Source organism: Oncorhynchus clarkii, chromosome 30, assembly GCF_045791955.1.
Source record: "Oncorhynchus clarkii lewisi isolate Uvic-CL-2024 chromosome 30, UVic_Ocla_1.0, whole genome shotgun sequence".
Classification (NCBI taxonomy): domain Eukaryota; kingdom Metazoa; phylum Chordata; class Actinopteri; order Salmoniformes; family Salmonidae; genus Oncorhynchus; species Oncorhynchus clarkii.
The window spans coordinates 20,864,923-20,883,100 of record NC_092176.1 but is presented as its reverse complement, the minus strand read 5'-3'; the positions used below and the strand labels follow the sequence as shown (position 1 = coordinate 20,883,100).

The window sequence follows — 18,178 nt, the reverse complement described above, 5'->3', positions numbered from 1 at the left end:
TGTGCTTGCTTACTGGTCACCACCCACTGGGTGAAGATGGAGGCCCTAGGTGGCAAACATGGTGAGTGCCCTCGTCTTCCCTTTCTTGTGTTGTTTTACCTCTCTCTCCCTCCTCTCTTTTCTCTCCTCCCTCTTCCAGGACGTCTCCCCTTTCAAATAGGAGGGTTGGTTCCCCCCTCTTTATGGATTACTGGAGGACATTTGATTAGCATGAAGAGAGACGTCTTGTGCTGTCATTGTTCAGTCTCTTTAGCACAACCAAACAGTTAGGAGATGAGTTCTTTTTGTATTGGATTGTGTGACTTGTCCCTGGCTCTCTGGATCATATTTGGTCTTGGGTTATCATGAATGTCTGTTGATGTGGTTGCCATTTCTTGTTGTTATTCGTGAGCAACTGTCTGTTGGTAGCATGTCATTCTGCCAGGTCAGATTGTGGAGTAATTGCCAAGGCTCTAGACTGTCCGCAGACATACAGCCCGCTAGCCTGGGACTGGGAATGAGTCACTTTAATACACTCCACTGCCTGGTTCTCACTGCTCCTGGTGCTGCTGTCTTTATGACTCTGCTATGCTTGTGTAGAAGTGGAAACGGGTAGTAGTGCCTTTCAGGCTTTGTTGTCAGTAGTGTGTGCAGCATGTGATGGTTTTTGTCGTCACCGATGTAGGCCTACATGTTGTAAATGTGTTTGTCAGTAGTGTTAGTCACTTCCTCTGTGAGTTCAGAGAAAGAGCTGGCATGTAGCTAGTGGGAATGTGGAAGTAGAACGGCCTCTATGACAGCTTCCTTTGCTAGCTGCTAAACTGACACTTTCACATTCAAGTGACATGCTTGGAACATTCTAACCACCACCCTAGGCTGTGCAGGATTACTCCCTGATATAACAGATGAAGATCAGGAGGAGGAGAGGAATAACAGAAGAGGACTGGCAGACAGAGATGTGTATGCAGGAATAGACTAAAGAAGGGAGAGTGAGACGGCAAGAAAGAATACAACAGAGCTATGCGAGATGGAAAGTGAGGAGGATGAAGGTGGTCGAAGAAGAGCTGAAAGACTGTGAAAAGGATCTGAATGTAACTGTCATTCTTCAGAGAGACTTTGAGAAAATGTGAGAAAATGATTCTCCATGTCGCCCTCTGACCTGGGGTGATGGTGGGTTTCCTGATCCTTCTAGATAGATTCTAGGCTAAATCAATGACCGCTCACTCCTCAAGAGAAGCTACATTCCTTTCGAAAATGTGAAAGACCCTCCCATCTACTCAATAACCTGCCAGAGCAGTAGAGGCATGTTTCCAAGGCTCCAGCGTCCAACACTCTAGTGTTGAGGGTGATGATACCTCACCTCCTTTATTTAACTGACTACAATAATGTCTGCTGTTGCACTCGTGAAAATATTAATTTTACTTCCTATATACACTGAGTGTACAAAACATGAAGAACACCTTCCTAATATTGATTTACACCCCTTCGCCCCCCTTTTGCCTCAGAACAGCCTAAATTTGTCAGGGCGTGTACCCTACAAGGTGTCGAAAGCGTCCCACAGGGATGCTGGCCCCATGTTGACTGCAATGCTTCCCACAGTTGTGTCAAGTTGTCTGGATGTCCTTTGGGTGATGGACCATTCTTGATACACACGGAAAACTGTTGAGTTTGAAAAACCCAGCATCTTTGCAGTTCTTGACTCAAACCGGTTTGCTTGGCATCTACTATCTTATCCCGTTCAAAGGCACTTAAATATTTTGTCTTGCCCATTCACCTTCTGAATGACAGGCATACACAATCCATGTCTCAATTGTCTAAAAGCTTCAAAATCCTTCTTTAACCTGTCTTCTAACCTTGACTCTGATTGAAGTGGATTTAATAAGTGACATCAATAAGGGATCATAGCTTTCACCTACCTGGTCAGTCTGTCATGGAAAGAGCAAGTGTTCTTAATGTTTTGTATACTTCTGTCTTTTCCTTTTTTCTCTTTAGTTCATTCTCTTTGCTGTTGGGGGGTTCTTGGGGGTGGGGAATGGAATTAATTGTATTGTAATTTTTTTCTTCTTCTGGGGGGGACTGTGGGAGGGGTCTCGAATGGTTGAGGGACAGCTATTGGGGAAGTGTGGAGGGTTTGGGTTTCACAAGATTAGGATCATGAAAAAGGAAACTATGACATATATTTTATATCACTATCATGCACACGCACCCTCGCACATAAGGATGGCTCTGTTGCGGAAAGACTGATACATGTTTGATTGTGTCTTGAAGGACAAACACTACAGCATCATGTTCTAATACTTTGTTACCCCTTCCTTGTGTTTTTTTTTGTAATAAATAATTATAAAAAAAGGTTTTGTACACTCCGTGTATAGCTTTTAACTCAAACACACATGTGCATGCACCCACTGCCACCGTACCGTGCACACATACGTCTCTCTGTTACCAGTGCGTTATGTTACCCTTATAATAGTGTGTATCATCTTCAAACCAATTTCCATAACAGTAAGATCCGCTGGCATTATGCAACAAATACACTGTCACTTTGTGCAGCTTGGGCTGAGAAAATGGCGGAGAATCAGTTTGATCCATGCCACTTCTGGACTATAGAACAAATGTCAGACTTTTCCGAATTTGACTCAATAAATCATGTGTTCTGACCTGACATTTAAAGGGTTTTTGTTTGTGGAAATGCGTGGTCAAGATGTGGTTGCTCTCTAACAGACTTAACACACCTGTCTCTGATCAAGTCATACAGTATGTTGTGTGGGAGGTGTCTTTATTAAACTGACCATTGATGTTTGTATGACCACCACCGTCATTGCAATGTGAAATCCCTCAGATCCCAGGGGATGTGCCATAATGCCTGGATGTGGGCTATATCTGGTTCTGTGCCTGACCCGGGTGGTATTTCTGGTCCCAGTAAGAGTCTATGTAATGTTTGGACAGAGGCTGACACACTGTTCTCATACTGTATGTTCAGAGTGGTCCCGAGTCACCACTGCAGCAGGGCAGAGCAGAGCAGGGCAGAGCAGGGCAGGGCAGGGCAGAGCAGAGCAGGGCAGGGCAGGGCAGGGCAGGGCAGAGCAGAGCAGGGCAGGGCAAGGCAAGGCAGGGCAGGGCAGGGCAAGGCAGGGCAGGGCAGGGCAGGGCAGGGCAGGGCAGGGCAGGGCAGGGGCCCACTGAGGGAATGGAAGACTGCCTCATGTAAATACCCTGACTCGGCTTAAATACATTTGTTCTGCTTCCGAGGGTTTCACCAGTGTCTGTCTCCGGAAAGGGGTCATTAAGAGAGAGGTGTAGATTTTACAGCTGGTTTTCACTTATATGTATGTATGTATGTACAGTGCCTTGCGAAAGTATTCGGCCCCCTTGAACTTTGCGACCTTTTGCCACATTTCAGGCTTTAAAGATATAAAACTGTATTTTTTTTGTGAAGAATCAACAACAAGTGGGACACAATCATGAAGTGGAACGACATTTATTGGATATTTCAAACTTTTTTAACAAATCAAAAACTGAAAAATTGAGCGTGCAAAATTATTCAGCCCCCTTAAGTTAATACTTTGTAGCGCCACCTTTTGCTGCGATTACAGCTGTAAGTCGCTTGGGGTATGTCTCTATCAGTTTTGCACATCGAGAGACTGAATTTTTTTCCCATTCCTCCTTGCAAAACTCAGTGAGGTTGGATGGAGAGCATTTGTGAACAGCAGTTTTCAGTTCTTTCCACAGATTCTCGATTGGATTCAGGTCTGGACTTTGACTTGGCCATTCTAACACCTGGATATGTTTATTTTTGAACCATTGTAGATTTTGCTTTATGTTTTGGTTCATTGTCTTGTTGGAAGACAAATCTCCGTCCCAGTCTCAGGTCTTTTGCAGACTCCATCAGGTTTTCTTCCAGAATGGTCCTGTATTTGGCTCCATCCATCTTCCCATCAATTTTAACCATCTTCCCTGTCCCTGCTGAAGAAAAGCAGGCCCAAACCATGATGCTGCCATCACCATGTTTGACAGTGGGGATGGTGTGTTCAGCTGTGTTGCTTTTACGCCAAACATAACGTTTTGCATTGTTGCCAAAAAGTTCAATTTTGGTTTCATCTGACCAGAGCACCTTCTTCCACATGTTTGGTGTGTCTCCCAGGTGGCTTGTGGCAAACTTTAAACTACACTTTTTATAGATATCTTTAAGAAATGGCTTTCTTCTTGCCACTCTTCCATAAAGGCCAGATTTGTGCAATATACGACTGATTGTTGTCCTATGGACAGAGTCTCCCACCTCAGCTGTAGATCTCTGCAGTTCATCCAGAGTGATCATGGGCCTCTTGGCTGCATCTCTGATCAGTCTTCTCCTTGTATGAGCTGAAAGTTTAGAGGGACGGCCAGGTCTTGGTAGGTTTGCAGTGGTCTGATACTCCTTCCATTTCAATATTATCGCTTGCACAGTGCTCCTTGGGATGTTTAAAGCTTGGGAAAGCTTTTTGTATCCAAATCCGGATTTAAACTTCTTCACAACAGTATCTCGGACCTGCCTGGTGTGTTCCTTGTTCTTCATGATGCTCTCTGCGCTTTTAACGGACCTCTGAGACTATCACAGTGCAGGTGCATTTATACGGAGACTTGATTACACACAGGTGGATTGTATTTATCATCATTAGTCATTTAGGTCAACATTGGATCATTCAGAGATCCTCACTGAACTTCTGGAGAGAGTTTGCTGCACTGAAAGTAAAGGGGCTGAATAATTTTGCACGCCCAATTTTTCAGTTTTTGATTTGTTAAAAAAGTTTGAAATATCCAATAAATGTCGTTCCACTTCATGATTGTGTCCCACTTGTTGTTGATTCTTCACAAAAAAATACAGTTTTATATCTTTATGTTTGAAGCCTGAAATGTGGCAAAAGGTTGCAAAGTTCAAGGGGGCCGAATACTTTCGCAAGGCACTGTATGTATGTGTGTGTGTGTGTGTGTGTGTAGTGTGTGTGTGTGTGGTGTGGTGTGTGTAGTGTATAGTGTATGGTGTATATATATATATGTATATGTAAGTGAAAACCAGCTGTAAAATCCAGCCGCAGAGCAATTCCAACACACATTTTATCAGTGGCAGTAATGACTATTTAATGTATTTTTTCATAGTGTCTCTGAATCTCTTCATAGCTAAGTCATAGATGACCCTGTGTATTTTAGATGCAAACTTGTGCATGTGTGTATCTCTTGGAATATGATGAATCTGCAATGAAGCCGTCAACCATATATTTGGCTCATTAGGACCTCCAATAATATATTGATGGTCATCTGTTGGCTGCCTCTGTATGAATTTAACACGGACTCTGCTGCTGGTGAGCCTACTGCAGTGTCCTCCATTTTACATGTCTAGTGAGTGGGTGATGAGTGGTGAGATTATCAAGTGCTCTAACTTGGGAAACAAACTCATTTCTTAGAGAGCAATCAATAAAGGGAGATGGATGCATGAGTTCATGCAGTCACTGGGTATTGGACTTAGAATATGGAGTTTACAGTTTAGGGGAATTTACTCCAAATAGCAGTAAGAAGTGCTAATGTCTTTCTAATGTTTGATTTAGTTTTCCGTGACTGTGGCGATGACCCTGCATCCTTGATTTCCCTCCTTTATTTGAAGTCTCCTCTTATCTGAACTCTGATCTTTCCTCTGCAGATGACTCAGGGGACGAGGAGCCCACGACCCAGTCGGACCGCAGTGAGGGGATCCAGGGCACTCTGAAGACCCTGATCAGCAAGCTTGATGACCTCAGCACGTGTAACGACCTAATCGCCAAGCATGGGGCGGCCCTGCAGCGCTCTCTGAGTGAACTTGAGGCGCTGAGAGTCCCCGTGGAGGGAGGAGAGAAGATCAAGGGCGTCAATGAACGCGCCACCCTCTTCCGCATCACCTCGAATGCTATGATCAATGTGAGTAGTGAGACTTAAGGCTTCTACACATCTATCCAAATAAAGCTAGCTAACTACGGATGAAATGTTAGGTTGTTTTTTCCCCCAACTCAGGTCCCTATTCAAATATAGAAGTTGGTCTATGTCCAGCGGAGATCAACTGAGACTACACACCGGGCAGATTCTTTCCACAACCGTCCATAGGCATTTGGGTTGGCTGTATGTTAGATATACAGTGTGTTCGGAAAGTATTCAGACCCCTTGAAGTTTTCCAAATGTTGTTTCATTACAGCCTTATTCCAAAAGTGATTAAATTAATATTTTTCTTATCAATCTACACACTATCCTTTAATGACAAAACGAAAACAGGATTTTATAAAATGGTGCAAATTTATAAAAATATAAAAAACATACCTTATTTACATAAGTATTCAGACCCTTTTCTATGAGATTCAAAATTAAGCTCAGGTGCATCCTGTTTCCATTGATCATCCTTGAGATGTTTCTACAACGAGATTGGTAAATTAAATTGATTGGACATGATTTGGAAAGGCACATACCTGTAGATATAAGGTCCAACAGTTGACAGTGCATATCAGAGAAAAAACCAAGCCATGAGGTCGAAGGAATTGTCCGTAGAGCTCCGAGACACAGATCTGGGGAAGGGTACCAAAACATTTCTGCAGCATTGAAGGTCCCCAAGAACACAGTGGCCTCCATCGTTCTTAAATGGAAGAAGTTTGGAACCACCAAGACTCTTTCTAGAGCTGGCCGCCTGGCCAAACTGAGCAATCGGGGGAGAAGGGCCTTGGTCAGGGAGGCGACCAAGAACCCGATGGCCACTCCGACAGAGCTCCAGATTTCCACTGTGGAGATGGGAGAACCTTCCAGAAGGAAAACCATCACTACAGCACTCCACCAATCAGGCCTTTATGGTAGAGTGGCCAGACGGAAGCCACTCCTCAGTAAAACGCACATGACAGCCAGCTTGGAATTTGCCAAGAGGCACCTAAAGGACTCAGACCATGAGAAACAAGATTCTCGGATCTGATGAAACCAAGATTAAACTCTTTGGCCTGAATGCCAAGTGTCACGTCTGGAGGAAACCTGGCATCATCCTTATGATGAAGCATGGTGGTGGCAGCATCATGCTGTAGGTATGTTTTTCAGCGGCAGGGACTGCGAGACTAGTCAGAATCGAGGGAAAGATGAACAGAGCAAAGTACGGTGAAATCCTTGATAAAAACCTGCTCCAGACCGCTCAGGACCTCAGACTGGGGTGAAGGTTCACCTTCCAACAGGACAACGAACCTAAGCACACAGCTAAGACAACTCAGTAGTGGCTTCGGGACAAGTCTCTGAATGTCCTTGAGTGGCCCAGTCAGAGCCCAGACTTGAACCCGATCGAACATCTCTGGAGAGACCTGAAAATAGCTGTGCAGCGATACTCCCCATCCAACTTGACAGCGCTTGAGAGGATCTGCAGAGAAGAATGAGAAAAACTCCCCAAATATAGGTGTGCCAAGCTTGTAGCATCATACCTAGAAGATTCGAGGCTGTAATCGCGGCCAAAAGTGCTTCAACAAAGTTCTGAGTAAAGGGTCTGAATACTTATGTGAATGTCATATTTCAGTTAGATACATTTTCAAAAAAAGAAACTGTTTTTGCTTTGTCATTATGGGGTATTTTGTGTAGATTGAAGAAGGGGGGGGACACTTTAATCCATTTAATCCAGCCTGAATACTTTCCTAATGCGCTGTATTCGTTGAAGCCTTTTACATGGCAATGGGTACTGTGTAGAGTGACCATCATTCTCAGTGCTATGGTATGATACAGTAGATGTGACAGGAATGACACAGGTCAGCAGATTTTGATTTTGATTTGTGTATTTACTGTAGTGATGTGCTTTAGAATCTCAAATGCTCTTGCAAATGTGACGACAATGGGAAGCTCTTCTTAGGTGTTATCTCTTTCTATCAGTGACGTATCAGGCCACCCATCCAGTTACAGTATGTTAAATATGTGCGCTGGGGTTGTTAGCATCAGAACTACAGTAGCTCCTCTATTGCTATGGTTACCATGACCACAGAGAGTCATTTCCATAGGCCATGTGGTATTATAGTGGACTAGAGGGCAGAGGAAAGGAGAGGTCAGTGCTGAAGGAGTGATACCGGATCTGGGCTGGGGGGAGGGACAGGAATAGTCTTGCCCCCTCCCCAAACCTCCCTAGACCCTCCCAGCCCAGGGACATGAGCTCAGAGACGAATGCCAGAGCCCCCCCTGCCTCCACAAAACAGACATGCTCTTACAGGGGCCAGACGCTACACAGACAATCAGACAAGGTTTGTGTGTCTGTCTTTTACTATGCTGCTTGGCTTTGATGTGTTTGATGTTTTTTTTGTATGTTTGACAATATATAGCTTTGTTTTGTCTGGGACACAGACTGTTATTTCTGTGGTTATGTGTTTCTGACACATGGGGAATGTTCCCATAACATGGGTCACATGCAGGTGGGATAGTGTAACCAGGGCACATGTACTTGACCTTTTTAAACATGGCCTGAACTGATACTGTGAGGAAATTATGGGGTGTGTTTGCTCAGCTGAAGCTTTGTAAAAAGTTCAGCCCCATTTAGAGTGTTCTACGTCTGTGTGGAGAAGTCTACACTTTTATCATAGATGTAGCTGTCTTCCCTCTAAAGGCCTTTTGTTTCTGCATGCAGTTAATTTCTGTGTTGATTAATTGGAGTGGGAACTGAACGTTACTGGACAGGCAGTAAAACATTTCCTATCTTATTAAACCACTGTTAGAGCTGGTCAAACTGGAGGCGCTGATGAGGGAGGCTGATGAGGGAGGCTGATGAGGGAGGCTGATGAGGGAGGGGGTCAAAAAGTGCTACTTCTGAACCATTTTTTGAATGGTTTTGTGTAAGTAGAGGAAAGGGGGGAGTAGATAAGTAGGCTATTTGCTGATAGCTACAGTAGGTTGTGGTTCGTTCGGTTTGTGATGTATTTGATATGTCACCACAACCACTGCTCTTGATCTCATTTTACACCAACTGGTGGTAGGAGAGGGGCGGGGGGATCTGACCCTGACTGGAGGGATGCGGATCTCACCCTGACTGGAGGGATGCGGATCTCACCCTGACTGGAGGGATGCGGATCTCACCCTGCCTGACTGGAGGGATGCGGATCTCACCCTAATTTGGAGGGATGCGGATCTCACCCTAATTTGAAGGGATGTGGATATCACCCTGATTTGAAGGGATGCGGATCTCACTGACTGGAGGGATGCGGATCTCACACTGACTGGAGGGATGTGGATCTCACCCTGATTTGGAGGGATGCGGATCTCACCCTGCCTGACTGGAGGGATGCGGATCTCACCCTGCCTGACTGGAGGGATGCGGATCTCACCCTGATTTGAAGGGATGCGAATCTCACCCTGACTGGAGGGATGCGGATCTCACACTGACTGGAGGGATGCGGATCTCACCCTGATTTGGAGGGATGCAGATCTCACCTTAATTTGGAGGGATGCGGATCTCACCCTGATTTGAAGGGATGCGAATCTCACCCTGACTGGAGGGATGCGGATCTCACACTGACTGGAGGGATGTGGATCTCACCCTGATTTGGAGGGATGCGGATCTCACCCTGATTTGGAGGGATGCGGATCTCACCCTGATTTGGAGGGATGCGGATCTCACCCTGATTTGGAGGGGTGCGGATCTCACCCTGATTTGGAGGGATGCGGATCTCACCCTGATTGGAGTGGGTGGCCCCTTTCCATTTAATGCACTCAAGCCATATGAAACCTTGACAGAAATGTCACACTTGCCCGACCATGCACACACTGTAAACTGAACCAGAACATTTATTTCAACTCCAACAGCTCTTAAATCTGCTTGATTTGCATGTTGAATCATTATGTGATATCCACAGAGTACAGACATGATGATATTTCCCCCACCGAAAGTCACGAGCAGCAGTCTGAGTTGAAAGGATGGATTCAGCAGAAAAAAAGTGGAACCAAAGTTGGATTTAATTGTATATGTGCCTGAGGAGTAAAAGGAAGTGAGTAGATCTGTCACATGATACACTTTCAGTGGGAGAAGTCAAACCTCTGCAATCAGGACACTTACTATTTGACTTCTGAAGGAAAGAGGATATATATTATCTGTGAGTAAGGCTGTGATTTAGCTATAATAAGACTGCTGTTCATTTGAATTGGTGTGAATTGTGAAATGACAAACACTTTGGGATGTAAGTTTAGACTTTTGGTCTTGGTGTCAGGTCATCAGCGTAGATGGTTGTTTAATTGTCAGTTAGGCTAGCGTGCTGCTCTCTGATTTATTCATGTGATGGCCTGTACTGTGAGAAGACTAAACGTATAACATGTCAATTGGTTAAACTATGTTGCTGCAGGATTATTGTCCTGCTGTGAGAAACGGGTCAAATTAAGATCCTACTGTACATGGTTAGTGTGTGTTTCAACAAAGATCTTCAATATTAAAATATCCAATTATTTTAGTGTGGGGGGATATATAGGACCCTGCCATGTCCCTGTTCCGTCTTTCTGAGGGCGATATGTCCTATCTGTGCAACCCACTGACCTGAGGACACTGATTATCTGTGCTCTGTGACACACATGGCCCTCAGCTACACACCACAGCCAGAGCCATGGCCAAGTGGTTTCAGCTATCCTGTGGCACCGGGACCAAATAGGTTTTTAATGGCTGGATGTTGAACAGGATGTTGCACTGACTGCATAACAATGTGCTCACAGGATCAGAGCACTCCGTGGTTGTGTAGATTTCCGGACTAGGAAGTTCATGGATGGATTTAGACAGGTTTGTCATGTTATACTGTTTAGGCTAGTTGTTTGACCATTCACTCTGATACTTCATTGGGGAAGCAGTGGTAGCCTGATGTTTTTGCTGATGTGTGTTTCTGCCCCACAGTCTGCTTATCACAATGTGTGTTCCATTTCCTGTGGTTTCAGGTCAATGACCTCCCAACACATTCCATGGTCTGACACACGATGTAGAGGGAGGCGAAGGCTGACAGACTCTACTTGTGTGTTTGATCTAGAGTAACCTCTCCGTTTTGCCAAGAATGCAGTAACTCAGAATGCCTTTTTTGACTTAATTTGCACACAGCATGAGAGAGGCAGGTAACTGACAATTAACCTGTAAGTCTGTCATTGTTTTGTTTAAAAAAAAAAGTTTGTGGGTTCGCTATGCGGGGAAAATGATAAGACAAGCAGAACTACGTGGCTAAGAACTGTTGTAACGGGGATTATTATCGTAGCAACACACCTTTTGGAGTGAAGGCAATCACACGCTGTGTTAGCTAAGTTTTCATGTCTTCGGGTGGAGTTCGTAAAGGTTGAAGTGTGTATGTTAGGATGGTAACGTTATAATAATTAAGGTTGAAGTGTGTATGTTAGGATGGTAACGTTATAATAATTAAGGATGAAGTGTGTATGTTAGGATGGTAACGTTATAATAATAATAAGGATGAAGTGTGTATGTTAGGATGGTAACGTTATAATAATTAAGGATGAAGTGTGTATGTTAGGATGGTAACGTTATAATAATAATAAGGATGAAGTGTGTATGTTAGGATGGTAACGTTATAATAATAATAAGGATGAAGTGTGTATGTTAGGATGCTAATGTTATAATAATTAAGGATGAAGTGTGTATGTTAGGATGGTAACGTTATAATAATTAAGGATGAAGTGTGTATGTTAGGATGGTAACGTTATAATAATTAAGGATGAAGTGTGTATGTTAGGATGGTAACGCTATAATAATTAAGGATGAAGTGTGTATGTTAGGATGGTAACGTTATAATAATTAAGGATGAAGTGTGTATGTTAGGATGGTAACGCTATAATAATTAAGGATGAAGTGTGTATGTTAGGATGGTAACGTTATAATAATTAAGGATGAAGTGTGTATGTTAGGATGGTAACGTTATAATAATTAAGGATGAAGTGTGTATGTTAGGATGGTAACGCTATAATAATTAAGGATGAAGTGTGTATGTTAGGATGGTAACGTTATAATAATTAAGGTTGAAGTGTGTATGTTAGGATGGTAATGTTATAATAATTAAGGATGAAGTGTGTATGTTAGGATGGTAACGTTATAATAATAATTAAGGATGAGGTGTGTATGTTAGGATGTTAACGTTATAATAATTAAGGATGAAGTGTATATGTTAGGATGGTAACGTTATAATAATTAAGGATGAAGTGTGTATGTTAGGATGGTAACGCTATAATAATTAAGGATGAAGTGTGTATGTTAGGATGGTAACGTTATAATAATAATTAAGGATGAGGTGTGTATGTTAGGATGGTAACGTTATAATAATAATAAGGATGAAGTGTGTATGTTAGGATGGTAACGTTATAATAATTTAGGATGAAGTGTGTATGTTAGGATGGTAACGCTATAATAATTAAGGATGAAGTGTGTATGTTAGGATGGTAATGTTATAATAATTAAGGATGAAGTGTGTATGTTAGGATGGTAACGCTATAACAATTAAGGATGAAGTGTGTATGTTAGGATGGTAATGTTATAATAATTAAGGATGAAGTGTGTATGTTAGGATGGTAACGTTATAATAATTAAGGATGAAGTGTGTATGTTAGGATGGTAACGTTATAATAATTAAGGATGAAGTGTGTATGTTAGGATGGTAACGTTATAATAATTAAGGATGAAGTGTGTATGTTAGGATGGTAACGTTATAATAATTAAGGATGAAGTGTGTATGTTAGGATGGTAACGTTATAATAATAATTAAGGATGAGGTGTGTATGTTAGGATGTTAACGTTATAATAATTAAGGATGAAGTGTATATGTTAGGATGGTAACGTTATAATAATTAAGGATGAAGTGTGTATGTTAGGATGGTAACGTTATAATAATTAAGGATGAAGTGTGTATGTTAGGATGGTAACACTATAATAATTAAGGATGAAGTGTGTATGTTAGGATGGTAACACTATAATAATTAAGGATGAAGTGTGTATGTTAGGATGGTAACGTTATAATAATAATAATAAGGATGAAGCATGAATGTTAGGATGGTAACGTTATAATAATTAAGGATGAAGCGTGAATTCATGCCAGGAATAATAAGTGTGAAGTTTGATTTCCTCCCTTCTGTAATAAGCAGCCAATGAGGTATTTTTCCTTTTATTCATGTGTTTAATCTGATACTGTTATAGCTCCGGCTAAACTGTTTATGTCTGTAAGCACTTCAGAGTTATACCAAGCTAATAAGTCATTCGTAAGACAAGAAGGTTGTAAGAATGTGCTTAACTGTATTTTCATTTACTTTATAGTTCTCACGGAAGGTGATAATTCTGACTAAAACTACAGAATCAAGCCGCCAGTTAAAGTCAAGGAACGGTTGTGCTCGTGGTTTACTGGAGGGAGCTACAAGGCATGCCATTATAACTAATGGTCAAGATGCTGAGAATGGTGCTAATCAACAGTGGTCTAAATATTTACATTAACCTTGATTAGAATGGTAACACAACGATCAATTCGGTTGGAAAACTGTTTTCCTTCAACCAATCAAGAAAGGCCTAGGAGCCCTTTAACATCTACAGATTCCCCAGGACTGGACTAAGAAATATCCCTGTGCATATTGTCATGTCTCTCGTCCTTCTTATCATGTCTGACGTCATGCGTTTGTATGTTGTGTTTTGTAATTATAGGCGTGTCGCGACTTCCTGGACCTAGCGGAGACCCACAGCAGGAGATGGCAGCGGGCGCTGCAGTATGAGAGAGAGCAGCGTATTCACCTGGAGGAGACCATAGAGCAGCTAGCCAAGCAACACAACAGTCTGGAGAGAGCCTGGAGAGAGGCCCCCACACTATCCGCCAACACACCCAGCTCCCCCACCACCAAGAAGGGTAAGGCCCCTTAGCCAGGTCTAATAGTCCATGGTCCTTAGGGCTTTAGACTAACAGGCCTCCTAGTCCATGGTCCTTAGGGCTTTAGACTAACAGGCCTCCTAGTCCATGGTCCTTAGGGCTTTAGACTAACAGGCCTCCGAGTCCATGGTCCTTAGGGCTTTAGACTAACAGGCCTCCTAGTCCATGGTCCTTAGGGCTTTAGACTAACAGGCCTCCTAGTCCATGGTCCTTAGGGCTTTAGACTAACAGGCCTCTGTGAATTTGTGGAAATAGGACATGCAAGCCATGTCAGATGGTTTTGAATTAGATTGTCTATGTAATTAAGGATTAGACTGGAATAGACTAGAAGATACATTTCTTATGAGTAGTGAAGTAGCATGATACTAATAGTATTGAAATGGGCATAATCACCTCTCCATCGTGATAGCCATTCTAGTGTATCAGAGTAGCCGTGTATCACACAGAAATGGATGGATATAGAAGTATTGTTTGTCCGTCTGAAGTTGTATTGAAGTTGGAGTTTTCCCTCCCATCTCGTCAGGAATTGAGTTCAGTACTTCGTTGGCCTGCAGGGACATTACCTATTAAAGTCAATTATCCATAATTAATATCCATGGTTTGTTGATTAGCTACTGTAACCTACTGTACCTTCCCCTCCACAAATCATGTGATTACTGCCACACCAGTATAGAGCAGGGTGCGTGTTACACACACACACAGTAAGGTATTGTGTGTGTGTGTGTGTGTGTGTGTGTGTGTGTGTGTGTGTGTGTGTGTGTGTGTGTGTGTGTGCGCGTGCGTGTGTGTGTTCCCTCCCTCAGGAGGGAGTGAGAGGCCTCAGAAAGGGGAGGCGAGTGATGAAGATGAGGATACAGAATACTTTGACGCCATGGAGGACTCCCCTGCCTTTATCACAGTGACCACCACTGAGAACACACAGCACAGGTCAGTCAGTCTCACCCTGTGGCCTGTACAGTAAAGTCCCTGCCTGGCCGCCCTCTGCTCTTCACCTCCGCCTAAATGGATCATGGATGTTTAGTTTGGTATTAGTTTGTCTTTAGACTGATTCAGTGTGAATAGACTGTGATGAATACAAAGATGTGATGACTTGATTGTGCCTTGTTGATGGGTTCCGTAGTGTTTGCACCAGAGCATCTGTCAAGCCCAGAGCCATATAGTACACCTCATATTGCCTGTGTAAGACTCATTCCCTCCATCAGCGGCCCAATAAACCACCAGCGCTAAAACGTAATAACATTCTCCCCTCTGTGCTCATAATCTCTCTCTCACACTCACTCACTCACACACACACACACACACGCACGTGAACAGCAGACACACACAAACACACACTTGCTTGTACGGTGGCAGTGTTGTCTGTCTGCAACTGCGAGCATCCTCGGTCTGTTTTTAATGAGTGTCTATCTGTCCTGTAATGGCTCTGGCACCATTAACAGCTCAAGATGTTGTCCTCTCTATGATAAAAGATAGCTCGTGCCTCTTACTGCTCCTCTACCAGGGAATGAACCAGTCACAGAAGCCCAGACACTTCTCTGTTTTGGATTCATTCTTTCACCTCCAAAATATGTGGCTCAGTTTTAGAACTTTGTTGCTGCATTTGAATGAGTTGATTTTTTTGCTGTCGTGTTTCTGCGCTATTTTACTTCAACACCTGTCTCACAGGACTCTTTCCCTGTGAAGAAAATAGTGTTTCTATTTTCCAGATGCATACTCTGCTCCTCTCCAGCTCAGACACATCTATCCACCACTAACAGAACAGCTCAGAGACCGATCACTGCTGAATAGAGCCATCCATCTGTGTCTGTGTGCCTGCCTTATTCCGTCTGTTTTGGTTATTTTGTGTGTCTTCAGTGTGTGGATGCGTTTGTGTGCAAGCGTGCGTGTGTGTCTGTTGTTGTTAAGATGATGTTCCTCTTCCAGGTGTTCTCAGAGTAACCTGTGTGGAGCGAGTGGAGGCCATACCAATGATTGGAACCAGGACAATGTGAGTGTGTCTTCTACAAACAGCTCTCAGTAATAATCCACATCGACACACTAGGCTTTTTCACCACCTCACTGTAGTTCCACCCTCGTCACTTTTTGTGAAGCTCTTTGTGTCATTTTAAGCCTGTTTCCAGTTGACGTTTTCTAGGATCCTGTTAAGGAAATTTGCATATCACAAACTATAACTTGGTAATGTGTTTTTACACACACACACACACACACACACACACTTGCATGCTTTTACCACACAAATAAACACACACGCTCACAGGTTCTCTTTGTGTGTGTACTCCCTGTGGCCTGTTCCCTCTGCAGTGCTGGAGATGCACAGCTGCTCTCTCTTTCTCTCTCCGTCATTTCTCTGGATCTTAATTACCAGTTAGACATCTGCTCTCCCGATTCCTGCTCTCTCTCATTCTCCTCTCTTATTCCCTCTCTCTTCTCTCTGTGTCACTCTACAAATGGTGACTCACTGTGTCCCTGACAAGCTGTCCATAGTTAAGTTAGAGTTCTCTTCACAGCGTTCTATGATGTTAACAAATCTAAAGGTAGATGTGTCTCAGTCACTCCTTCCCATCTCTCTCTATCTTTCCCTCTCCTCCCTCTCTCTCTCTTTCCCACTCCTCCCTCTCTCTCTTTCCCTCCCTGTTTCTCCCTCCCTCCCATCTCTCTATCTTTCCCTCTCCCTCCCTCTCTCTCTTTCCCTCTCCCGCTCTCTCCCTCCCTCTCTCTCTCCATCTTTCCCTCTCCCTGTCTCTCCCGCTCTCTCCCTCCCTCTCACTCTCTCCCTCTCTCTCCCTCCCTCTCACTCTCTCCCTCAGGTGTCTCCTAGCTGTAAGGATTCCGGGAAGGAGCTTCAGCCCCTCAGAAGGAGGCGGAGCCACATCCCAGACAAGCCCAACTACTCCCTCAACCTGTGGAGCATCATGAAGAACTGTATCGGCAAGGAGCTCTCCAAGATCCCCATGCCTGTGAGTGTGTGTGGCGTGCTTGTGTCCATATAGTAGAATGAGCCTAGGTGTGAGTATTTGAAAGGTGGAGAGAGCGGCATCCCAATATTGGGCTATTTGGGCCTCAAACGTGCAAGTCAGTGACAACTCTTGTAACTATAGAAATCTGACTGTCTCTCTGTCTTGTCTGTCCCTCCCCTGCAGGTGAATTTCAACGAGCCTCTGTCCATGCTGCAGCGACTGACAGAGGACCTGGAGTACCATGAACTGCTGGACAAGGCGGCGCGCTGCGAGAGCTCCCTGGAGCAGCTGTGTCTGGTGGCAGCCTTCTCTGTGTCCTCCTACTCCACCACCGTCCACCGCACGGCCAAGCCCTTCAACCCCCTGCTGGGGGAGACCTACGAGCTGGACCGCCTGGACGACTTGGGCTACCGCTCGCTGTGTGAGCAGGTACACACAGAGACAGAGATACAGTACAATATGACGCTGAGACAAACGCACACAAAAACACCAAAAAATACTCCATATATTTGCAGACGGCACTGTCATTTTGTACCTCTAATGTAGATACAAGCCATTATACACAACAGTTCCAATCATTGGCATACTAGAAGCCAGAGCAGTGATCTTCCTTTGAATGTGTAAATAACCTTTCCCCCCCACCCCCACTCTGTAGGTGAGCCATCACCCCCCAGCAGCAGCTCACCATGTGATTTCTCAGCGAGGCTGGACCCTCTGGCAGCAAATCACCATATCCAGCAAGTTCCGTGGCAAATACCTCTCCATAATGCCTCTGGGTGCGTTTGCTGAATACATATTCAACATGTACTGATCGCTGTCAACACAATATGAAAATAAATGTCTCATGAACTCTCTTCCCCCATCTAATTCACTAAATAGATGGCATCATGAGGGAGGAAAATTATGTGGATATATTGAAGCAACATCTAGAGACATTAGTCAGGAAGTTAAAGCTTGGTCGCAAATGGGTCTTCCAAATGGACAATGACCCCAAGCATACTTCCAAAGTTGTGGTAAAATGGCTTAAGGACAACGAAGTCCAGGTATTGGAGTGGCCATCACAAAGCCCTGACCTCAATTCTATAGAGGACTTGTGGACAGGACTGAAAAGGCATGTGTGAGCAAGGAGGCCTACAAACCTAACTCAGTTACACCAGCTCTGTCAGGAGGAATGGGCTAAAATTAACCCAACTTATTGTGGGAAGCTTGTGGAAGGCTACCCAAAACATTTGACCCAGGTTGAACAATTTAAAGGCGATGTTACCAAATACTAATTGAGTGTATGTGGATGTATAGGGGGGATGTTTTCTACTGAGATGGGCTAGGGGTCTCTAAGACCCTGATAAATTAGAGATGAATAGATCCCGCAGA

At 43.8% G+C, this 18,178-nt stretch overlaps 1 protein-coding gene across 1 annotated transcript in view; it reads left to right on the top strand.

Annotated features, from left to right (window-relative positions):
* LOC139389974 (oxysterol-binding protein 2-like) overlaps positions 1–18,178 on the top strand; it is a 78,545-nt gene that overhangs the window by 48,690 nt on the left and 11,677 nt on the right. The window contains exons 3-9 of the mRNA XM_071137029.1: positions 5,651–5,904; positions 13,631–13,829; positions 14,654–14,777; positions 15,774–15,837; positions 16,658–16,807; positions 16,991–17,236; positions 17,463–17,583. Of these exons, the coding sequence (XP_070993130.1) occupies positions 5,651–5,904; positions 13,631–13,829; positions 14,654–14,777; positions 15,774–15,837; positions 16,658–16,807; positions 16,991–17,236; positions 17,463–17,583 (1,158 nt within the window). The remainder of the gene's footprint in view (positions 1–5,650; positions 5,905–13,630; positions 13,830–14,653; positions 14,778–15,773; positions 15,838–16,657; positions 16,808–16,990; positions 17,237–17,462; positions 17,584–18,178) is intronic.